We start from the raw sequence: 25,181 nt of genomic DNA, 5'->3' as shown, positions 1-25,181 counted from the left end.
ACAAGGACATTCTCTTTCATAACTACAATATAAGTATCATAATCAGGAAATTAATACTGATACAATACTAAATGGCCTTATTCTTTGCCAGTTATCCTAATGATATTCATTAGAAGCAAAGAAAAATCTAGGACCATGAGTTACATTCAGTTGTCATGTCTCAATTTTTCTTTGTTCTGGAACATTTACTCAGTCTTTCCTTATCCTTTATGATCTTGATATTTTTGAAGAGTACATTTTGAAATGTCTTTTAATTTGGGTTTGTTTGATGTTTCCTCATGACTAATTAAGGTTATGCATTTTTTGGCAGGAAAACCAGGTAAGTGATATGCCCTTCTCAGTGCATCTCAGAAGACATATGATATCTGGTGTCCTTTTATTGTTGATATTAACTTTCACCACAAATTTCTTCACCGTAAAGATAAAAATAAAAATATAATTTTATTGATATGATAAAAATATTTTTATTGATATGCTAAGAAAGGAGAGAAAATAATCATATTAAATGCTCAGTAAAACCACAAAAGGCAGAAAAAAGAGTGGAAGGCAAAAATAGGAACGAAGAACAAGGGTAACAAATAGAAAATAGTAACAAATATGGTAGATCTTAATTCAACTATATCAATAATCATTTTAAATTTCGATGGTCTATATACACCAATCAAGAGACAGACATTGTGAGCACAGATTTAAAAAAACAAGACCTCATTATATGTTTCTACAAGAAACCCACTTTAATTTTTCTTGGTATATAATACTTTCACTTTATTTTATTTTATTTTTTTTATTGTAAAATAAATTTATTGATTGGTAACTTTATATAATTTACTCCCTGTATTTGATGTTACAGACTTTAGGGTCTTTGAGATATGCTGGGTCCTTGTATGTGACTGGCATAAACCCCATTATTTGAGCTCTCTTAATTGCTTTTGTGATTTCTTTTTGTTTCTTCCCACAGAGACCTGTTATGTGCCTTCCATAAATGCATCCAGTAAATGGAGAAACAAACTGGGATAAAAGCTGTACATTCTTATAATCTACATGTTTTCCACACAAGATACATTTTTTCAGAGGCTCCTTATAAGGATTTTCCATTGGAACAGGCAGGTCCTCATTGCTGGTTACCTGTTTATATTGTGAACAACTTCTCCACAGCACTGAATGAGTTCCAGAATCTGTGAGGCAGACAGCAGCCGTCACGAAGTGCTTCAACTTTCTCCTCCCTAGACCACCACAAAAAGCTACCATAGCTGCCATGGTTCATTGCTCCGCTAATACTTTCACTTTAGCAAGAGAGAAGAAGTGTGAAGACACTACACTTGAAAGAGATCAGAAGTTATGTTCCATACTCCAACTTGATTTTCCCAACTGGATGGGATTAAGAAACCCACTCTAAATATAAAGATACAAATAGATTAAAAGTAAAGGTATAGAGGAAGATATACCACGCTAACACTAATCAAAAGAAAGCTGGAGTAGCTGTGTTAATTTAAGACATAGCAGACTTCAGACGAGATCGGGCGCGTTCAGGGTGGTATGGCCGTAGACGACATAGCAGACTTCAGAGCAAGGAAAATTATCAGGCATAAAGAAGGGCACTATATAATGATAAAAGGGTCAGTTCTCCATGAAGACATAACAGTCCTTCGTGTGTATGCACCTAACAGCAGAGAATCAAAATACATGAGTCAAAAACTGATCGCACTACAATGTTTGAAATAAATGAATCCACTTTTATAGTTGGAGACTTCAATACTTCTCCATCAGAAATGGACAGATCCAGCAGGCAAATCAGTAAGGACATAGGTGAACTCTACAGCACCATCAATCAACTGCGTGTAATTGACATCCATAGGCTATTTCATCCAACAATAACACAAAACACATTTTTCTCAAGCTCACATGGAACAAGATGGACCATATTCTGGGCCATAAAACTCACCTTAACAAATGTAAGAGACTAGAAATCATACAATGTCTGCTCTGAGAGCACAATGGATTTAAACTAGAAATCAATAACAGAAAGATAGCTGAAAATTCCAAAATACTTGGAGGTTAAAGTTATTATTTTTTCTTTCACAATCAAACAGTACTTTGTGGGGAGAATCTTTGAGACTCTGTTAATTTCACCCATTAGTTTTAGTATCCACTGAGGATTCTTGCCTGAATCAATTATTACTATTATGGTTGCCAGATAGTAATTCCTGATTACATCACCTTCCACATTTATTAGTTGACATTCTACTGTAAGGAATAGCTTCTTCTTCTCTCTTGCTTATTTATTTACTTAAAACAGTATCGACTCATGGACTGCTATTTTACTCAATGCATTCTAATTCATACTGTCATTTATTTTGATGCTCGAATTGTCACATATTTGGCCAGAGGGAGCCACTTTAATCTAGCTCCTGTGTCCTTTTGACATGTCACCATCATTCTCTGAGTACTTTCTTAATTTCTGCCACAACAAGATTGTTCAAGTTCATGTGTTTTCCCAGTCCCAGGCTTTGAGCACTGGTTTATTTTAGTGTGGATTTAAAAACCAAAATCTAGGCACTAGGTGAGCTCATTTCTACTAAGGTGTTACTGTTTTTATTTTTATTTTCTATTTTTATTTTTTGGCCTTGCCACACAGCTTGCGGGATCTTAGTTCCCTGACCAGGGATTGAATCTGTACCCCCTGCAGTGGAAGCATGGAGTCCTAACCACTGGACCATCAGGGAATTCCCAGTGTTAACTGTTTTTAGACCCTCTTAGTGGACCAAGCTAGGAAATGTATATGTATGTGTGTGCACATATATACATACACACATGTCCAAACCATGAATTCACATTAACACTTCCAATTTTAATCCAATTACACAGGGTTCATTCTAGCCTATCCTCTTTTCACATTTGTAACTTCCTTCTCCAACAGTGAGAAACCTGGCTTATATGTTCAATGCTGGAATACACAGAAAAAGAAGTTTCAAAATCTCTAGCCCATACCATTGCAAAAAACAAACCAGATCTCAATATTAAACAGAACTCCTTATTTCTGTTTTTCTTTGACTGGAGACTGCGTACACAAAATCCTATGTTCAAAAGCTATTTGAATTAGCCCTTTTTTTCTTCTTCAGTGTGATTATGTTTTTCATTTGAAATACATTTAGTTTCATTCATTTCTTTGTATTCCATTGTAGGTTTCCCCTATTTTTGGCTTTTTGTTTGTTTGTTTTTAGTATACAAAACATTAGCATAATTCCAAAACTCTGAACTGTACTGACAGGTGTACTCAGCAAAGCATCTCTCCTCTTCCCCATTCTCTGTACCCTACTTCCATCCCCACATTCTTTCCACCCCATCCTACCCACCCAGTGTGGGTCACCAGTCTCATTTATTTCTGCCCTCTCCATTCTATAATTCTTTTGCACAAATAAAATATACATGTATATTTTCTTATTTTCACTCTTTCTTACACAAAAGGTAGTATACTGTGATACTATTTTGCTCTTTGCTTTTTTCACTTAACAGTATATTCTGGAAATTATTCTGTATCTGTTCATATAGATTCTTTCTTACAGTAGCATAGTACTCATGTGTGTTGATGTACTATAATTTATTCAATCACTTTCCTATGTATGGTGTTTAGGTTGCTTCCAATAGATTTACTTTGCATTTTCTGTTATTATGAGTAAGGTTGAACATCTTTTCATGTGTTTAAAGGCATTTTAATACTTTTGTGAGTTGTCTTTTCATATCTTTTGTTCATATTTCTGACAGGTTTTGGTCTTATTTCCTTCAATTCTTTTCCAGAAAAAATGCATATACTTCTTTAAAGGTTGTGATAATAACTATCACTTAAACCAATATTTCTTCTCTGATTCATTTTCATTTCATTTTAGATGAAAGTGTGTATAAAATTTCAAATTTAGTAAGTTGTTCTTATAAAATTAAAATGGCAATTTCCAACTTAAATCAATTAAACATTTCATTATTAAAAAACCATTTTAAAATGGTTGGAGGGAAATGGTTGGAAAGGAGTGACCATTGAAAAACTCATTCAGTGCAGTGACAGAAGTTCTTCAGTGCAAACTAGTTATTCCTTCGAATAATAGCATATCTAATATATATTAGAGAGAAATGTTTAAAAAAAACCAAATACACATACATGTACACACATTGCCTTAATAGCAATTTTCTATTCTTCATCTTGAATACAAAAGTCTTCAAAAGAAAACTTGTAGACTTAACCAATTCTGTTTGCCAACGTCTTTTATGTCTTCTTTACAACTTGACTTACTAAATTCTCCCAATATTTTTAGTGCCCTACTGTCAGTCATAGGCAGGCTATGGTTTTTAAGTGTTTTGATACTTTGTCAAAGAATAGTACAAATGACTTAATACAAGGACTTGCACATGGCTACCAAGGCAACTGGAAGTTTTGATAACATGATTTTTGCTTGTTCTTTTAAAGAGTTATGCTTGACACACACAGGTAAAACTATGACTACCTCAGTAATCTACTGGTGTTGCTTTGTATTAATTTCATATATATGTGGTACTTCAATACTGCTAGATGCTATGACATTTCACTTAAAACTCTGGTTTATCTATCACAACTAAAATTCAGAAATGATTTGCTCAAGCAAATAAAATACATAAGCTAACGCTATCTTGTCAGGTTCCCAAACCCATATTTTGAAATCACAAGAATATTACTAGGAAAGACACATACAAAATAAATCAAAGAATTACATATCTTATTGATTTTAAAAATTACTCATTGCTGATTTCTTGGATATGTCACCAATAGCAAAGCCAACAAAAACTAAAATAAACAGGTGAGACTACATTAAAGAGTTTCTGCACAGCAAAAGAAACAATCAACTAATTGAAAAAACCTACAGAATGGGAGAAAATATTTGCAAATCATATATCTAATAAGGGACTAATATCCAAAATATAAAAAGAACTCATACATTCAATACCAAAAAAAGAAAATAATCCATTTTTTAAACAGGCAAAGGATCTGAATAGATGTTTTTCCAAAGAGGACATACAAGTGGCCAATAGGTATATGAAAATGTGTCGGGCATCACTAATGATCAGGGAAATGCAAATCAAAATCACAATGCAATATCACCTCACACATGTTAGAAAGTCTTTTATCAAAAAGATGAGATAAATATTGGTGAGAATGTGGAGAAAAGAGAACTTTTATACACTCTTGGTGGGAATGTAAATTGGTACAGCCATTATGGAAAACAGTACAGATATTCCTCAAGAAATTAAAAATTGAACTACCAAATGATCCAGCAATCCCACTCCTGGGTATATATCTGAAGGAATTCAAATTAGTATCTTTTTTTTTTTCAATGTGGACCATTTTTCAAGTCTTTATTGAATTTGTTATAACATTGCTTCTGTCATTTGTTTTTTGGTTATTTGGCCACGAGGCGTATGGGATCTTAGCTCCCCAAGCAGGGCTTGAACCCACACTCCCTGCATTAAAAGGCAAAATCTTAACAACTGGATTGCCAGGGAAATCCCCTCAAATCAGTATCTTGAAGAGATATATACAAACCCATGTTTGCTGCTGTCAAAATATGGAAATAGCCTAAATGTCTGTCAACAAATGGTTAACAAAGGTGTGGTACAGATATACAATGGAATATTATTCAGCCACGAGAAAGAAGGAAATCCTCCATTTGGAACAACGTGGATAGACCTTGATGGCAGCATGCTGAGTGAAATAAATTAGACAGTGAAAGACAAATACTGTAAGATCTTAGTTATATGTGGAATCTTAAATAATGGAACTTGTTAAAACAAGGAATAGAATGGTGGCTGCCAGGGGCTGGGGTTTTGGAGGAATTAGGGAGATATTGTTTAAGGGTACAAATTTACAATGTGTGTATAAATAAATTCTGGAGATCTAATACACAACATAATGATAATAGTCAACAGTATTGTATTATGAACTTCAAAGTTGCTAAGAGACTAAACCTTAACTATCCTCAACACACAAAAAAATAACAAATATGTGACATGATAAAGATGTTAGTTAGCTAATGCTACTATAGTAATGATATTGCAATATATAAATATAGCAAACCAACGTGTTGTACACCTTAAAATTATGCAATGCTGTATGTCAATTATCTCAATCAAAAAAAAATAATAAAGTACCAAGCTGTTAAAAAAAATCACATTTTCTGTGAAAGTAATCCAGCACTATATTAATTAGAGAGGTTTTAGAGTATGTGTTAATTACTGATAGAGTTAGTGCCTCCTCATATCTTTCCTGTTCTAGTGTTTTTCAGTTTGTTTTTGCATGTTTATTTTCCCATATGAAATTAGTACCAACTTGTTGACATTTTTATAAACTAACTTAAGGAGAACTGACATTTTGTTGTGTTTTTTGTTTGTTTTGGCCACACCACGTGGCTTGTGGGATCTTAGTTCCCTGACCAGGGATTGAACCTGGACCATCAGCAGTGAAAGTGCACAATCCTAACCACTGGGCCACTAGGGAATTCCCCTTAATTTCTTTCAAGATAGAAAATAAGTTTATTCTCCAATGCTAACTTCCTTCACTTCATGATTGTTACAGGGAAAACTATTTTGAGAAGATTTCCAAGGACAGCTGCAGATTTATTAAGGAGTGGTGCCAAACATGCCAAGTATGTGCCATCTTGCTGGATGGCTAGTGTTTCAGTTTCATTCTTACCATCTCTACATGGATTTCTCATATCTGCCTGTTAATTGTTTTATTCTTACCATCTCTACATGGATTTCTCATATCTGCCTGTTAATTGTTTCATTCTTACTGTCTCTACATGGATTTCTCATATCTGCCTATTAATTTTGTTAGTTAGTTTTATTATTATTTAGAGTTTTTCAGGAATACTATCATTTCATCTGGAAACAAAGATAGTGTTACTTTTTTCCCAATTTTTATACCTCTAATTGATTTCTCTTATCTAATTGCATAGGCTAATGCCTCTGGTGTTAGCCTACATTAACAGTAATGAAAATGACAATCTTCCTTGCCTTATTCCTGAACTTAGTGAAAATGTGTTTGGTGTTTCTCCCTTAAGTAAGATGCTGATTTTAGAATTAAGGTACATACAATTTATCATGTTAAGAAAGCATCAGATATATGTATATGTATAACTGATTCACTTTGCTGTACACCTGAAACTAACACAACATTGTAAATCAACTATACTCCAATAAAAATTAATTTAAAAAAAAGAGGGCTTCCTAGGTGGCACTGTGGTTAAGAATCCACCTGCCAATGCAGGGGACATGGGTTCGATCCCTGCTCCAGGAAGATCCCACACGCCGCAGAGCAACTAAGCCCGTGCGCCACAACTATCGAGCCTGTGCTTTAGAGCCCATGAGCCACAACTATTGAGCCCTTGTGCTGCAACTGCTGAAGCCCATACGCCTAGAGCCAGTGCTCCGCAACAAGAGAAGCCACAACAATGAGGAGCCCGTGCATCACAATGAAGAGTAGCCCCCACTCACCACAACTAAAGAAAGCCTGTGCAGAGCAAAAAAGACCTAACACAGCCAATAAAATAAATAAATAAATAAATTTATTTTTTTAATTAATTAATTAATTTTATTTATTTATTGGCTGCATTGGGTCTTCGTTTCTGCACACGGGCATTTTCCAGCTGCTGAGAGTGGGGGCTACTCTTCACTGTGGTGCACAGGCTCCTCACTGTAGTGGCTTCTCTTTTTGTGGAGCACGGGCCCTAGGCACATGGGCTTCAATAGTTGCAGCACATGGGCTCAGTAGTTGTGGCCCACAGGCTCTAGAGCACAGGCTCAATAGTTGTGGCACACGGGCTTAGTTGCTCCATGGCATGTGGAATCTTCCCAGGGCAGGGGTCGAACCTGTGTCCCCTGCATTGGCAGGTGGATTCTTTACCACTGCGCCACCTAGGAAGTCCAATAAATTTATTTAAAAAAAAATAAAAAAAAATAAAAGAAAGCATCAGAGTCAGATCAAGATGGTGGAGTAGGAGGACATGGAGCTCACCTCTCCCAACAAACACACCAAAAATACATCTTCACATGAAACAAGTCTCATGAAGAACTAACTGGAAACTGGCAGAAGAATTCCTATAAAACCAAAGCTGCAAGAAACATTTCCACGTAACCAGGTAGGACAAGAAAAAGGCATAAGGTTGGGACCTCCACCCCTGGGAGAAATCTAAAAGGAAAAGAAGGTCCATACAGGTGCACCCTCACCCTGGGAGCTGGAGATCCCAGTCCTGAGGTCCTAGACAAAGGAGATAAGACTCTTTGGCTGCTGGGAGAACCACTGGAACAGATAGAAGGCTGGAGAAGTCTAGACTCTACCCACAAAGTCTAGTCTACCCACAAGCCAGGTGCTGGCTTGCTAACAATAATGGCAGAAAGAGTTTTACACTGGCAGCTGCTGCCTTGCCACACTCCTCAATCCTAGTGGGGCAAACACCCTGGTCCCACTCACTCTCCACCACAGTTAGGTGCAAAATCTAAGCCAGCTGGGCCCTGGGAAATGATTTTGCCTAGCTACACAGAGACAGCCCTGAGGGCCCTGGGGTGTGGTCCATGTGGGGAGGCAGTAGCCATTGTCAGTGCTTACTCAAGCAGTGCTGGGAACCAGCACACCAGGTACCTGCTCCCACCCCCTGTTCCCAGCTGAGCAAACAACCCACCCAAGTCATGCCACAATTTGGCACTGGATCTGGGGCAGATCCTGGAAGAAGACTGTCACAGAGGCAGCCCAGATCTCTAGCAGCAAGACGGAAATGTCAATTCCTGCAGCTACAATGCCCAAAACCCAGCCCCAGTCTAGAGAATATTCTGACCTTATCCACTCCATGCCACAGCCTTGAACTAGATCTGGGACAACACAGCAGGTGAAGAGACTTGAACTTGGGCTGTGTCTGAGCAGAGCCTTGGACACCTACACAAGCAGCACATCAGCCCTCTGTGAGCACATGGGCCTCACATCTTCAGCACTCTGCTCTTTGGGAGCAGAGCACACATTCAAGGGAAATGGAGCTTGATTGAACCCAACCTTCAGGGCCTCTATTCCAACAACTGGGGAGTAGACTACACCCCTGTCAGTGCAGCAACAGCCATGGAGCAGAGAGGAAGTTCTGCCTTACACCCTGCACAGTGATAGAGGCCAGCACATCCTGAGAAAAAAATGTGGCTGGTGTCTTTATCAAAACCAGCCCTTGCACCAAAGACATTGGATGTACACAGTCTACACAGGGAATCTCCCACATAAAAACAGCCTTTCAAGACCACAATAGATAACCCAGCAAGATTATCATTTAGAATAGAAGGAGAGAGAAATAAATTCTCAATAAACAAAAAAGAATCCAGCAATACTAAACCTACTCTAAAAGAAATATTAAAAGATCTTCACTAAATGGAAAAGAAGCAACTATCTATATGAAAGGAAAAATCACAATAGGAAAGGCAAATATATGAAAGGATTGAAGATCACTTAAATAAGCCAGTATATAGTTTAAAAAACAATTAAAAAATTGTAAAGCGATTATAACTACAAAAACAGTAAAAAGATAAGCATGAAGATGTAAAATAGGGCATCAAAATTATGAAAGCGGGGAGGAGTATAAAAAAGTAGATCGTTTAGAATGTGTTTGAACTTGAATGACTATCAGTTTAAAGCAAATAGATATATTTATGGGTCAACATACTTGAACTCCATGGTAACCACAAATCAAAAACACACAAAAGATTCACAAAAACCAAAAAGAAAGGAACTCAAGCATATTACCAAAGAAAATTATCAAACCACAAAAGGAAAAACAAAAAGAGGAAATGAACAAAGAACTATGAAAACAACTGGAAAACAAGAATTATGGCAAGAAATACATACCTATCAACAATTACTTTAAGTGTCAATGGTCTAAATGCTCCAATCAAAAGACACAGAGTGGCTGATTGGATTAAAAACACTGAGAACCTGTAATATACTGCCTACAGGAGACTCACTTCAGGGCAAAATACACACACAGAGTGAAAGAGGATGGAAAAAGATATTTAATGCAAATGGAAACAGTAAGAAAGCAAGGGTAGCAATACCCACTTGAGACAAAAATGACTTTAAAGAAAAGGCCATAAAGAAAGGTAAAGAAGGGATCATGTGTGACTTCCCTGGTGGTACAGTGGTGGTTCAGCACTCCTTGCTCCCAATGCAGGTAGCCCAGGTTCAATCCCTGATCAGGAAACTAGATCCCACATGATGCAACTAAGAGCCTGCATGCTGCAACAAAGATCCGGCATGTGGCAATGAAGATCCTGCATGCTGCACCTAAGACCCAGTACAGCCAAATAAATAAATAAATATTTTTTTAAAGAAGGGATCATATATATAATGATAAAGGGATCAATACCAGAAGACATTACACCGGTTAACATATACACACCCAATATAGGAGCACCTAACTATATAAAACAAATACTAACAAATGTAAAGGGACAAGCTTATAGTAAATCAATAGTAGGAGACTTTAACAAGCCACTGACATTGATGGATAGATCATCCAAACAGAAAATCAATAAGGCAACAAAGGTCCTAAATGACACAATAGACGAGTTGGACTTAATTGATATCTACAGAACAATATATATAAAAACAAAAACAAAAGCACAGTACACATTCTTTTCTTTTCTTTTAAATTAATTAATTTCTTAAAAAAATTTTGGCTGTGTTGGGTCTTCTTTGTGGTGTATGGGCTTTCTCTAGTTGTGGCAAGTGGGGGCTACTCTTCATTGCAGTGCACAGGCTTCTCATTGCAGTAGCTTCTCTTGTTGTGGAGCAGGGGTCCCAGGCCTGCAGACTCAGTAGTTGTGGTGTGTGGGCTCAGTAGTTGCAGTGCATAGGCTCAGTAGTTGTGGCTTGTGGGCTCTAGAGCACAGACTCAGTAGTTGTGGTACACATGCTTAGTTGCTCTGCAGAATGTGGGATCTTCCCAGACCAGGGATCAAACCCATGTCCCCTGCATTGGCAGATGGATTCTTAGCCACTATGCTACCAGGGAAGTCCTATACATTCTTTTCAAGTGCACATGGAATGTTCTCTAGGATAGACCACACTAGGTCACAAAACAAGTCTCAACAAATTTAAGAGGATAGAAATTATTTCAAGCAAATTTTCTGACCACAGTGGTATGAAACTGGAAATCAATCACAGGAAGAAAAATGGGGAAAGAATGAACACATGGAGACTAAATAACATGGTACTAAAAAAATAATGGGTCAATGACAAAATCAAAGAAGAAATCAGAAAATGCCTTTAGGCAAAAATGAAAACACAACCTTCCAAAATCTATGGGATACAGAAAAAGCAGTTCTAAGAGGGAAGTTCCTAGCAATATAGGCCTTCCTCAAGAAACAAGAAAAATCTCAAACAATCTAACCTACCACCTAAAAGAGTTAGGAAAAAAAAAAGAAATAATAAAGCCCAAAGTCAGCAGAAGGAAGGAAATAAAAAAGATCAGAGAGGAAATAAATAAAACAGAGATTTTAAAACAATAGAAAAGATCAATAAAACCAAAAGCTGAGTTTTTGAAAAGATAAAATTGACAAACCTCTAGCTAGACTCACTAAGAAGAAAAGAGAGAGGACTCAAATAAACAAAATAAGAAAGTAAAGAGGAGAAATAACAATTGATACCAGAGTGACTTCTCTGGTGGTCCAGTGGGTAAGACTCTAGAGCTCCCAATGCAGGGGGCTCAGGTTTGATCCCTGGTTGGGGAACTACATCCCACATGCATGCCTCAACTAAGAAGTTCACATGCCACAACTAAGAGCCCACATGTCACAACTGAAGATCCCACATGCCACAACTAAGATCCAGTGCAGCCTTAATTAATTAATTAATTAGTTAATGAATTAATTTAAAAAATTGTACCAGAGAAATACAAAAAAAAAATCACAAAAGAATACTATGACCAGTTACATGCCAACAAATTGGACAACCTAGAAGAAATGGACAAGATTCTAGAAACATACAGCCTGCCAAAAGTGAGTCAAGAAGAAACAGATCAACATGATCAAGTTGAATTTATTCCAGAGTCACAAGCATGGTTCAACACACAGAAATCAATCAATGTGGTACACCACAGTAACAAAAAGAAAGACGAAAACCACACAATCATTCAATAGATGCAGAAAAAGCATTTGACAAACTTCCACATCCATTCATGATAAGAAATCTCATCAAAGTGGGTTTAGGGGGAACATATCCCAACATAACAAAGGCCATTTATGACAAACCCACAACCAACATAATGGTGAAAAGCTGAAAGCCTTCTTACTAAAGTCAGGAACAAGACGATGATTTATCTCTCACCATTTCTATTTATGTAGTATTGGAAATACTAGCCACAGCAATCAGACAAGAAAAAGGTACAAAAGGTATCCAAATTAGAAGGCAAGAAGTAAAACTGTCACTATTTGCAGGTGACATGATACTCTATATAGAGAACCCTAAAGTCTCCATACAAAAACTATTAGACCTCTGGGGCGGGGAGGGTGGGGGGGACTCGAGGGGGGGAAGTCAAGGAAGGGAGGGAATACAGGGATATGTGTATAAAAACAGTTGATTGAACTTGGTGTACCCCCCCAAAAAAATAAATAAATAAATAAAATTAAAAAAAATTATTAGACCTGAAAAATGATTTCAGAAAGGTATCAGGATAGAAAATTAATATACAGAAATCTATTGCATTTATATACACTGATAATGAAATATCAGAAAGAGAAAGTATATATGGCAATCCCACTTAAAATCACATCCAAAAAAATACCTGGGAATAAACTTAATCAAGGAGGTGAAAGACCTATATGCTGAAAACTATAAAACATTGACAAAGAAAACTGAAGATGATTCAAAGAAATGGAAAGATAGTCCATGCTCTTGGATTAGAGGAATTAATATTGTTAAAATAGTCATACTACCCAAAGCAATCTACAGATTTAATGCAATCCCTATCAAAATACCCATGACTTTTTCCACAGAACCAGAGCAAATAATCCTTAAATTTACACAGAACCACAAAAGACCCAGAATTGCCAAAGAAATCCAGATAAAAAAAGAACAAAGCTAGGGACTTCCCTGATGGTGCAGTGGTTAAGAATCTGCCTGCCAATGCAGGGAACACTGGTCTGAGCCTGGTTTGGGAAGACTCCACATGCCATGGAGCAAATAAGCCCATGCACCACAACTACTGAGCCTGCACTCTAGAGCCTGCAAGCCACAACTACTGAGCCCATGTGCCACAACTACTGAAGCCCAAGTGCCTAAAGCCCATGCTCCACAACAAGAGAAGCCACCACAATGAGAAGCCCGTGCACCACAATGAAGAGTAGCCCCCGTTTGCTGCAACTAGAGAAAGCCTGCATGCAGCAATGAAGACCCAACACAGTCAAAAAAAAAAAAAAAAAAAGCTGGAGGTATAACCCTTCCAGACTTTAGACTAGACTATAAATCTACAGTAATCAAATAGCATGCTATTGGCACAAAAGCAGACAAATAGATCAATGGAAGAGAATAGAAAGCCCAGAAATAAACCCACATAGCTATGGTCAATTAATCTATGACAAAGGAGGCAAGAATATGGAGGAAAGATAGTCTCTTCAAGTGGTGTTGGGAAAGCTTGGCAACTACATATAAAACAATGAAATTAGAACATTTCCTCACACCGTGTACAAAAATAAACTCAAAATGGTTTAAAGACCTAAATGTAAGACATGACACCATAAAACTTCTAGAAGAGAACATAGGCAAAGCATTCTCTGAAACAAATTGTAGCAATATTTTCTTAGATCAGTCTCCCAAGGCAAAAGAAATAAAAGCAAAAGTAAACAAATGGGGCTAATCAAACTTAAAAGCCTTTGTACAGCAAAAGAAACCATCAACAAAATGAAAAGACAACCTACAGAGTGGGAGAAAATATTTGCAAACAATGCAACCAACAGAGGGTTAATATCCAAAATATACAAACAGCTCATATAACTCAATATCAAAAAAACAAGCAACCCAATCAAAAACTGAGCAGAAGACCTAAACAGATATTTTTCCAAAGAAGACAAACAAATGGCTAACAGGCACATGAAAAGATGCTCAAAATTGCTAACTACTAGAAAAATGAAAATTAAAACCACAATGAAGTATCACCTCATACAGGTCAGAATTGGTAGTATCAAAAAGTCTACAAATAATAAATTCTTGAGAGGATGCAGAAAAAGGAATCCTCCTATACTGTTGGAGGGAATGTAAAGTGGTGCAGCCACTATGGAAAACAGTATAAAGATTCCTTAAAAAACTAAAAATAGAACTACATGTCTACTCCTGGGTATATATCCAGAAAAAAACAAAAACTCTAATTCAAAAAGATACATACACCCCAATGTTCACAGTAGCACTATTTACAATAGCCAAGACATGGATGCAACCCAAGGGTCCATTAACAGATGATTGGCTTAAGAAAATGTGGTAGATGATATAGATATAGGTATAGATATAGATATAGATATATAGATGTGATTATATATATATTGTGTCCCATTACATACACAATGGAATATTACTAAGCCATAAAAAAGAATGAAATATTGCTCTTTGTAGCAACATGGATGAACCTAGAGAATATTATTCTTAGTGAAATAAGTGAGACAAAAACAAATACTGTATGATATCACTTATATGTGGAACATAAAAAGTAATACAAATGAATCTATATAAAAAACAGAACAGGGAACTCTGCTCAATATTCTGTAATAACCTAAATGGGAAAAGAATTTGAAAAGGAATAGATACATGTATATGTATAACTGAATCACTTTGCCATACACCTGAAACTAACACAACATTGTTAATCAACTGTTCCAATATAAAATAAAAATTTAAAAAAAAAACAGAAACAAATTCACAGACATAGAAAACAAACTTATGGTTACCAAAAGGGGGATAAGGGACAAATTAGGAATATGGGATTAGCAGATACAAATCACTATACATAAAGTAGATAAGCAACAAGAATTTACTGTATAGCACAATAATTATACCCAATATCTTATAATAACCTATAATGGAATATAATCTGAAAAAAAAAACCTGAATCACTATGCTGTACATCAACTACACTTCTTTTTTTAAATTAATTTTTATTGGAGTATAGTTGATTTACAATGTTGTGTTAGTTTCTGCTGTACAGCAAAGTGAATCAGTAATACATAGATTCTTTTCCCATAAGGGTCATTACAGAGTATTGAGTAGAGTTCCCTGTGCTTATACAGTAGGTTATATTTCAATTAAAAAAAAAAAAAAGGATCCATCAGAACTTCCACTTCTTGCTGTAATGGAATTATTGTAATAGATATGACCTCTTTCCATAAACAACTAGAAAACTTGAGAAAATAATTTTGCAATGGTTTTCAGTCAATAGGCAGGATGAGATTGTGACTCCTAAGAGAAAGAAAACAAACTTAGTAAACACTATGATTGTTCCAGTTTTCTGCCTTCAAGGAGAGTAAACCCAAACAAAGCATGATAATCTTGCTGAATTGAAATTTTAAAAAGTGAGGAAGATGAAATTTATGGCACAAAGCACTGAAGATGAGGGAGCTTCTTAGAGCTTTAGAGGAATGTGTCTGAACCTTTTTTTTTTTTACTATTATTACCAGCCTCCTTCTCCACCAAAAGAGCCTTTCACCTAGTTGTCCTAGTGAAGTAGACAGTTTTTCTATTGTTCCCCCAAGTGAAATTTTAATACCACAAATATGCTGCATAACTGTAATGTACTGTATGTATATCTGTGCTTTATACATAAAAAGAATAATATTTTTTTCACCCTCCTCCAAACCAATTTTTGCCCTTTTGGGGGCAATATTATCCCTGTTGAGGATGTATGCCCTAGAATGAAATCTACTCTAGACCCACCTTAAAGTAGTTTAAAATAAGGCTCAGAAAAATTATGATGATCCACAGATCATTTTTCTTCTTGCCAGAACAAAACTCAAGACTCTTTAAAGGAATATAACAAAATCCAGTTATTCAACAATGTGAAAGTCATACTAATCAAATTCAGATGTATAAAGAAGCAGAAAAATGTGACCTATGACCAACAGAAAAGTCAATCAATAGAATAAATCCAGAAATGACAGAGATGATGGAATTAACAGACAACTACCATAAAAAGAGATACTACAAACATTATGGAGATGCTCAAGGAAAAATACAAACACAATGAGGAAGGAGATCCTTGCTTCATAATTCATTTCCTTGAGTTTGCTTTATAGTTGCCCTTGTTTTATATGTTGTTTTTGAGAAGCCTGTTGCTAGTCTAATTCTATTGGCTTGCATGTTATTTTATCTTTTCCCTTGGAGGCCTTGAGGTTTTTTTCTTTATTTTTAAAGCATAGTAGTTTTTCTAGGCTATGTCCTAGATCAATCACTCTAAGTCAATTTTCTCTGGCCTATCCAATTTGTAGAATCAGGTCTTCTCCTCTTTCCAGACATTTTTGTGGATTGCAATTTTATTATTTTTTAAATTTTATTTATTTATTTGGCTGCATCAGGTTTTAGTTGTGGCACACGAGATGTTTGTTGCAGCACATGGGATCTTTCATTGTGGTGCGTGGGCTCTTAGTTGCAGCATGTAGGCTTCTCTAGTTGTGGTGCAGAGTCTTCTCTAGCTGCAGCATATAGGCTCTCTAGTTGTGGCAAGAAGGCTCTAGAATGCACAGGCTCAGTAGTTGCAGCATGCGGGCTTAGTTGCCCCTCGGTATGTGGGTTCTTAGTTCTGTGACCAGGGATCAAACCCATGTCCCCTGCATTGGAAGGTAGATTCTTAACCACCAGACCACCAGGGAAGTCCCTGTGGATTGTAATTTTAAACACCAGTTCTATTCAACTGTTTTATTTATTCTTCTTCAGGGATTCTAATTATATATATGTTGTTTCTTCCTTTCCTGTCTTCCATTTCGACTGCTTTCTCTCTGACCCATTTTACTTCTAGAGAGACCAACAACCCACCAAACTGATGTAGAGATTACCTCCAAGTGGAAACATCTGAGCTACACCAGATGCAAAAAGAAATCTAATCTGAACTTCTCTTATCTGACTAAAGCAGTGTTTTAAGAGAGACAGCTACCACAAAGGCCCCCTACAGGGAGGTCTTCAGTCAGGGGGGCACTGACCTTGGGCACCAGGACATTCCTAAAAAAAAAGTTATATAAGACTTATTAGAACCTTCCATCCTTTGAAGTCCTAACCCCCTCTCCCATCCCCTTATTAGGCTGGTATATAAACATCTATCCCTAGAGGTTTAGGGAGCTAATCTCTCTATTGGGTATGCATGCATGCATAATAAAGTTTTCCCCTCTTAATCTGTCTATTGCCAGTTCATTTGCAGGTCCTCAACTAGTCAGATCTAAGTTGGTAGAGGAGAAGTTTTCCTTCCAGTGCTGCTCTCTTTATTTCATTTTCACCCTTTTGGTTTTTCCTGTCTTTCTTCAATGCCTCATAACATTTCCATTTGAGCTTATTTCCCCTTGGGCATCTTATAATTTAGTCTTCATTTCTCAAATGATTATGTCTTTTTCTTCTTTACTGAGTCTAATCAATTCTTTTAATTTATTTCTTTGGAGGGGCTGTGTCCATTTCCGTTTTTAATTTTTGTATTTCTATTTTAGAGTGATTTTTCATATCCTCAAATGCTTCTGCAAAGACAATTAATTCAGTTTGGTGTGTTGCATTACAGTTTTCTTCTGCTTCATGTTGTTTTTCTTTGGAGGGTGAGGAGGGAGAGATATGGACGTGTTCATCACCAGAGCTATTTTGATTCTTATTTTTTATTTTCTTACAGATACTTTGATCAATTTAATTTATCTTTACCTATTCATTTTCTGGATTGAGGGTGGTCTAAGATTCTTAGTTCAATGGTACTCCCTCCTGTCAGAATAGTGAAGTACAGTTTTTTTAATGCAGCAGTTCTCAAAGTGTGGTTCAGGGACACCTAAAGGTCCTCAAAACCTTTCAGGTAGCAGCAAAGTGAAAACTATTTCCATAATAGTACAAATATTGTTATTTGCCTCTTTCACTCTGATTCTCTCACTAGTATCTGGAGTTTTCTAGAAGCTACCCGATGTGATATTTCAACAGCTTGAATGCAGATATACAGATAAGAGAATAAGCTGTCTTCTCTTAAGCCAGACATTAAAGAGATTTTTTTTAATATAAAAATAATGCCACTCTGGGACTTCCCTGGCTATCCAATGTTTGACTCCACACTCTCAATGCAAGGGGCACAGGTTCGATCCCTGATCTGGGAACTAAGATCCCTCATGCTGCACGGAGCAGCCAAAAACAAATAAGCAAACAAACAATGCCACTTCTCATGAAATTTTTTGTTTTGAAAAATATAGTTGTTTTTCATAAAAATATGAGTTATGTTAGCATACAATAAGTTTATTATTGTTGCTTTTAAATTGATTTCTAAAATATTTTTTAAGTTCTCAGTTTTAATATCAAATATAGTAAATAGTGGTAGATATAACCCATGAATACAAAAGGTCTTCAAGGTACTCAAATTTTAAAAGCATAACAAAGTCCTGAGACCAAAACATTTGAGAACAGATACTTGAATGTGTGTGTGTGTCTGTGTGTGATGGTAGTTTTTATACTGCAGTTTGGGGGGCTATGTTTCATGTTGCATGGCTCATCATTTTTCTCTTTTGATTATTTTCCTCTTCACCATCTAATCTCTAAAGGGTGCCTCTCCCTTCCTTTTTTTGCATTCTATTCCCCCAGAAGCATTACTTCTCTAAGATTGTCCCCCTAGTCTTGCAATGCCTTTTTGTACCCATTGCCATGGTCAGGACTCTGATCTACTAGGATTCTTTTACAGTATTTTCCCCCTTAATAGTGATTTTAGATCCATCTTTGACCTGCTGTTAGCTGTCCCCTTTTTTCTTCTGCAGTTTTTCCTGGGCGGCTCTTGCTCTCCACAAAGATTTGCAGTAGGATCGTGAAAGATCTCACTAGCATTTGTTTTTGCTTTTCTACTTACAGGTAATTTGAAGTTTGGGCAGTCCTGTCATCTAGTTATGCTGAGAGTGTAGGTTTTTTTCTTAAAGGTCCAGATAATAAATATTTTAAGCTTGCAAGACATACTATCTCTATCACAATCACTCAATCCTGCCATTGTAGCATGACAGCAGCCAAAAAAGACAATGCCTAAATGAATGGGTGTAGCTGTGTTCCAGTAAATCTTTATTTACAAAGACAGTTGCCCAGTCTCTGTCAATTTGTTGACTCCTCTTCTATAGTGATATTTGGAATGCAGAGAAATTCATGTTTAGACAGCTACTACTATCCTTTATGACCCAGAGGCGCACGTTGATTTATAGGGGTTCTTTATATATGCAAAATAAAATATGAGTCTCTTTGTGATAGACACAGAGATGCACTGCTCAGATGCCCCTTCGTGCAGGACTTGTTTGCCAGCTGCAGGGAGTGCGTTAAGCAGACAGCCTCCAGCTGTCAGCTATTTCAGGATCTGCCACATCTGCAGGGAACTGACTGCCCAAAATTGGACACATCCCAGTGGAATCCATATCTGGTGACTGAAGAGGGTTGTGGGATCTAAAGACCCAGCTATTTTGGCGTAATGTGGAACACTTTGACATGCATTATTTGCTCCAGAGCTCCCTGCTGGCTTTGTAGGACCTGCATCATAGTTCAAGTTCTTTCTCTGCCCAATTCTGCTTCCTCCCCCTTCCTCTCACAAGTGTTGATCTCTAGTAAACTTCTTGTACCTCAAATTCCATCTTAACCTCTGCTTCAGGAAAATCCAATCTGTGACATCCTTGTTGGATCTATGGATTGAAAACATCTTCCTCTGTGACTTATGATTGGTTATGTTACATTTTCCCCCAATATGGTCCCACTTTACCACTAGCATCTATTTACCTTAAGTTGTTCTCTCTCCTTCCTTAAAGATTTAACACCTGGCTTGCTGTCTCTATCTACAGTGCTACTCCTGTGATTATTCCTGGTAATTTCAGTATGCACAGAGATGGTCCTTCTAATGACTTTGCCTCTCAGTTCTTTTGCATCCTCTCCTCCAGTGGCCTTTTTACTCATCTATCTCTACCTCAGCCATTCATTCCCACAGTCATACCCTAGATCTTGTCATTATAAATAATTACAACCCCTATATAATCTCAATTTTATATATACCCCATTCTCCAATGCTCCAACTCCAGTGATCCTTTGGTCTCTCCATTACCTACAATCCATTAATCTTACCACGTTTTCACGGTCCTAGAGCCCCTCATATATTTCATTCCTTCCTGTTATGGGTAATTTGTGTTCTTCCAAAATTCATATGTTCGGAATTCCCTGGTGGTTCAGTGGTTAAGATGTGATTTCACTGCCATGGACCTAGGTTCAATCCCTGGTTGGGGAACTAAGATCCCACAAGCTGTGTGATGTGGCCAAAAAGAAAAAAAAGAAAAAGAAAAAAAAAACCCAAAATTCATATGTTGAAGCTCCAAGCTCCAATGTGACTACATTTGAAGATAGGGCCTTTAAGGAGATAATTAAGATTAAATGAGATCATAAGCTGACAAGGGCTTAATTTCCAAAATATACAAAAAGCTCTTACAGTTCAATAACAACAACAACTAAACCCAATCAAAAAATGGGCAGAAGACCTAATAAATATTTCTCCAAAGAAGACATACAGATGGCCAATAGGCACATGAAAAGATGCTCAACATTGCTAATTATTAGAGAAATGCAAATCAAGACTACAGGGAGGTAACACCTCACACTGATCAGAATGGCCATCATTAAAAAGTCTAAATAACAAATACTGGAGAGGGTGTGAAGAAAAAGGAACCCTCCACACTGTTGGTGGGAATGTAACTAGGTGCAGCCACTATGGAGAACAGTATGGAGGTTCCTCAAAAAACTAAAAATAGAGCTGCCATATGATCCAGTAATCCCACTCCTGGGCATATATCTGGACAAAAGTATAATTCAAAAGGATACATGCATGCCTGTGTTCATAGCAGCAGTATTTACAATAGCTGAAACATAGAAATAACCTAAATGTCCATAAACAGATGAATAGACAAAGATGTGGTACATATATATATATTACTCAGCCATAAAAAAGAATGAAATGACGCTATTTGCAGCAACATGGATAGACCTAGAGATTACCACATTACTAAGTGAAGTAAGTCAGAAAGAGAAAGGCAAGTACCATATGATATCACTTATAAGTGGAATCTAGACTATGACACAAATGAACAAATGAAACAGAAACAGACTCACAGACATAGCAAGCAGACTTGTGTTTGCCAAGGGGGAAGAGGGCAGGGGTGTATTGGATTGGGAGTTTGGGTTTAGCAGATGCAAACAATTTATATAGAATGGATAAACAACAAGGTCCTACTGTATAGCATGGGGAACTATATTCAATATCCTGTAATAAACCATAATGGAAAAGAATATGGAAAAGAATATATATATATATCTGAATCACTCTGCTATACATCGGAAAATAACACAACATTATAAACCAACTATAGTTCAATTTTTTTTAAATGAGGTCATGAGTTTGGTGTCTTTATCAGAAAAGGAAGAGACACCAGAGATGTCGCTCTCTCTCTGTTCACAAGCATTAGAAAAGCCATGGACACATGGCAACTGCCTACAAGCCAAGAAGAGAGGCTTCACCGGAAACCAAATCTGCCCATACCTCGATCCTGACCTTTTAGCCTCCAGAACTGTGAGAAAATAAATGTCTGTTGTTTACGCCACTCAGTCTGTGGTATCTTGTATGGCAGCCCGAGCTGACTGAGACACTTCCTTACCTGGTTTAAATTCCATGGTCAATCAAAATTAACCACTGCAAACAACCTCAACTCCCTTGGCCAGGTCTCAATTTGCACCCTTTGCTTAGCAAAATCCTTGGTGAAATCCAATTCACCGAGCTACTCCATGTTGTGCCAAATATGGCTGAAGAAAAGCAATTATGTTGACTAGACTACTTTAAATTCATGACCACTTACCTCCAGTGGGCACTTAACTTCCTAGCAATTATTCTACATTTTTCTAGTCCATTAACTCTCTCAGTTAATTATTTCACATCCTTCCCTCCATCTTCATACAGGTTCATTCTCCCTCCCTGCTGATGACCTTGCTTCTTATTTCACTAATAGAGGCCACTGTGAGAGAATTTCCACAGCTCCCGCTATCAAATCCCCCAGTCTACCAGCATCTCTCCACAGGCCCCTACCTTCTCTCCTGGGCTGTCTGTGCCCTCACATTGCTCCTGCAATTTCCTTAGCTCTCCTATAGCATGGATATAGCCTCTCTCCCATGGATAATTGCCACCAGCATTCAAAGATGCTATGTGATCTCCCAACCCTCCAAAACCAGAAAACAAAAACGGCAAAGACTTCCTTTCACCTATGTCCCCTTCCAGCTAGTATACTGTTTCTCTGCTCCTCTTTAAAGTAAAATCCCTCAAAATTGTCTGTGCTCACCGTCTCCAGTTTCCCATCTGAAGCCACTTCAGTCAGGTTCTCATCCCTGTTGCTCCTCCAGAGCTGACCCACTCTCTGTCCTCATCTTACTCAATTGCCAGCAGCACTTGACAGCCTTTGTCACCCTCTCCTCCTTGAAAGCATTTTGTTCACTTGAGCTTTCAGAATAACATAATCTCCTGTTTATCCTTCTACCTCAGTGAAATTTTTACTGTTTCCTCCTCATCTCCCAGATCTCCAATAACAGAAATTCAACCGACCATTTCTCTCTTTTCAAGTGGAACTTAGGTGTATAGTATTACTACTCATAATCTTGGAGTGTCCAAGTGGCTTCCTTTGACTTCCTTCTGGCTTTATTCAAAGGTCCCCTTCCCATCAAAGCCTTGCTCTGGCCACCCTATCTAAAATTGCAACCCTCTTACCACTGACCACGTATGTACTTTCTATCCCCTTTCCTTGCTTTATTTTTCTCGTTAGCAGTAAGTACTACCTAACATAATATACATGTTACTTTTGTACCTTGCTTGTTTCCTATCTTCCCATTAGAACATGAGCTCCATGAGGGAAGGAATCTTCGCCTTCTTTGGTCACCACTTTATTCCCAGCATATAGAACAGTGCCTAGCATATAGAGGGTGCTCAATAAATATTCATTGAATGAATAAACAGTAACACCACTCTGGTTTCATGCAATGGAATACTACTCAGCCATAAAAAAGAATGAAATAATGCCATCTGCAGCAACATGGATGGACCTAGAGATTATCATACTAAGTGAAGTAAGTCAGAAAGAGAAAGACAAATATCATACAAGTATTGGGAGTATGAGATTAGCAGATGCAAATTATTATATATAGAATGGATAAACAACAAGGTCCTATTATATAGCACAGGGAACTATATTCAATATCACGTGATGAACCACAATGAAAAAGTGTATATATATATCTCATAAATTAACACAACTTTGAAATCAACCATACTTCAATAAAATAAAATTTTAAAAAAAAACAGTAACACCAACTTCCCATAAATATGAGTAGCTCATCCTCTACCAAAAAGACATTTGTAAATATTTAGTTTTTTTTCTACCCAGGCAAATACATGTTGTTCATTTAATTATGAACTTCATACTCATGTATGTCTTTTTTTAAATAAATATATATATTTATTTATTTATTTATTGGCTGCATTGGGTCTTTGTTGCTGTACGCAGGCTTTCTCTAGTTGTGGTGTGTGGGCTTCTCATTGCGGTGGTTTCTCTTGTTGTGGAGCACGGGCTCTAGGTACATGGGCTTCAGCAGTTGTGGCTCGTGGGCTCCAGAGCGTAGGCTCAGTAGTTGTGGCACTTAGTTTCTCCATGGCATGTGGGATCTTCCTGGACCAGGGCTCGAACCCACGTCCCCTGCATTGCAGGTGGATTCTTAACCACTGTGCCACCAGGGAAGTCTGTCATGTATGTCTTTAGAACAGAGAGAAACTTAGCAATGAGCAAAGGCTTACACAGTCACCATTCATCAAAAACTTCTAAAGAGCTTCACTTTCAGGTTTAGGCAACTTTATTCTTCAACAGTGATCAGGGCCCTCAGGTTTCAGGTCAAATTGTAAAGGAAATGTGTAAAGCCTACCAACACTAATGCTTTCACTGTTCACATCACCCACAATTAGTTCAGAATGGTAGAAAGCCAAAAGGAGATTTTAAAAAGTAAATTAGCCAAAATGTATAGACCAAAAGGGTTAGCTATCCTGCCCATAATTCCCAAGACCATGAGATCTATAGCCAACAGAAGGACTGGTTAGGCTATGAAATTCCTGCTATCCTTCCAGTGGCCATTGTTTTGGAAAATATTCATATATTAAATGGTATTTTGCTACTTGATTACAAAACATTACTGAAGTGTGCTGAAACTTCCTATTCACATCAACAAGAAGCCTAAACAACCATTCTGGTAAACTAAGCTATAATCTACTAACTGAAGATTGAATGTACATTAAGACTAATCAGAAGAAAGAAGCATCACTTGAACTTCATTGGAGGGGACCATCCCAGCTTGTACTTACCACCCACATACCCTGGTCCAAGCTTTCCACCTCAAGATGTGTGCCCCAGGGGCATGACAGCTTCTCGTACCTATTTCATGGACTTTTAACCTTAAGAATAGCTTGGTGGATGTTTTATATTGGCTCATCAGTTGCTCTCTGGGTGCCTAGTGATGTTCATCCTATCACAAGAGGCTGGAAGTGGCCAGTTCGCAACCTCAAGAGGTTGCAACTTGAGAACAATTCTGTCACTAACCTCCCTTCTGCAAGGAAAAAACTTAAGCGAATTAGCTATTTTTTCCACTGGACCAAAAAAAGAAGAAGAAGGAGAAGAAGGAGGAGGAGAAGGAGAAGGAGAAGGAGAAGGAGAAGGAGCCTTACTCAGCTATTACTTCAAAAATTTAAAGACACAGTGAGTGTGCTGGTCCCCTCTCCTCTGGCAAAGAGACCAAATGATGAGGTCAGCTCCACCAGGCAGTCACCAAGGCAAAGGTCCCACTATCCCTTCCAAATGTGCCGGTTTGGTCTTGGGTCTTGCTTCTGAGGTATAGA

At 37.4% G+C, this 25,181-nt stretch overlaps 1 protein-coding gene across 1 annotated transcript; it reads right to left on the bottom strand.

Moving 5' to 3' along the window:
- Positions 1–788: 788 nt before the first annotated feature.
- Positions 789–1,266, bottom strand: LOC130860747 (28S ribosomal protein S18c, mitochondrial). The gene has a single exon (XM_057749337.1). The coding sequence runs from the start codon at positions 1,255–1,257 to the stop codon at positions 826–828; it is 432 nt and encodes a 143-aa protein (XP_057605320.1). The 5' UTR covers positions 1,258–1,266; the 3' UTR covers positions 789–825.
- Between the last annotated feature and the right edge of the window lie 23,915 nt (positions 1,267–25,181).

The sequence above is a fragment of the Hippopotamus amphibius genome, chromosome 1, assembly GCF_030028045.1.
Source record: "Hippopotamus amphibius kiboko isolate mHipAmp2 chromosome 1, mHipAmp2.hap2, whole genome shotgun sequence".
Taxonomy (NCBI): Eukaryota; Metazoa; Chordata; class Mammalia; order Artiodactyla; family Hippopotamidae; genus Hippopotamus; species Hippopotamus amphibius.
Note: the sequence above shows the minus strand (reverse complement) of the source record. Positions and strands in the feature narration are given on the sequence as shown.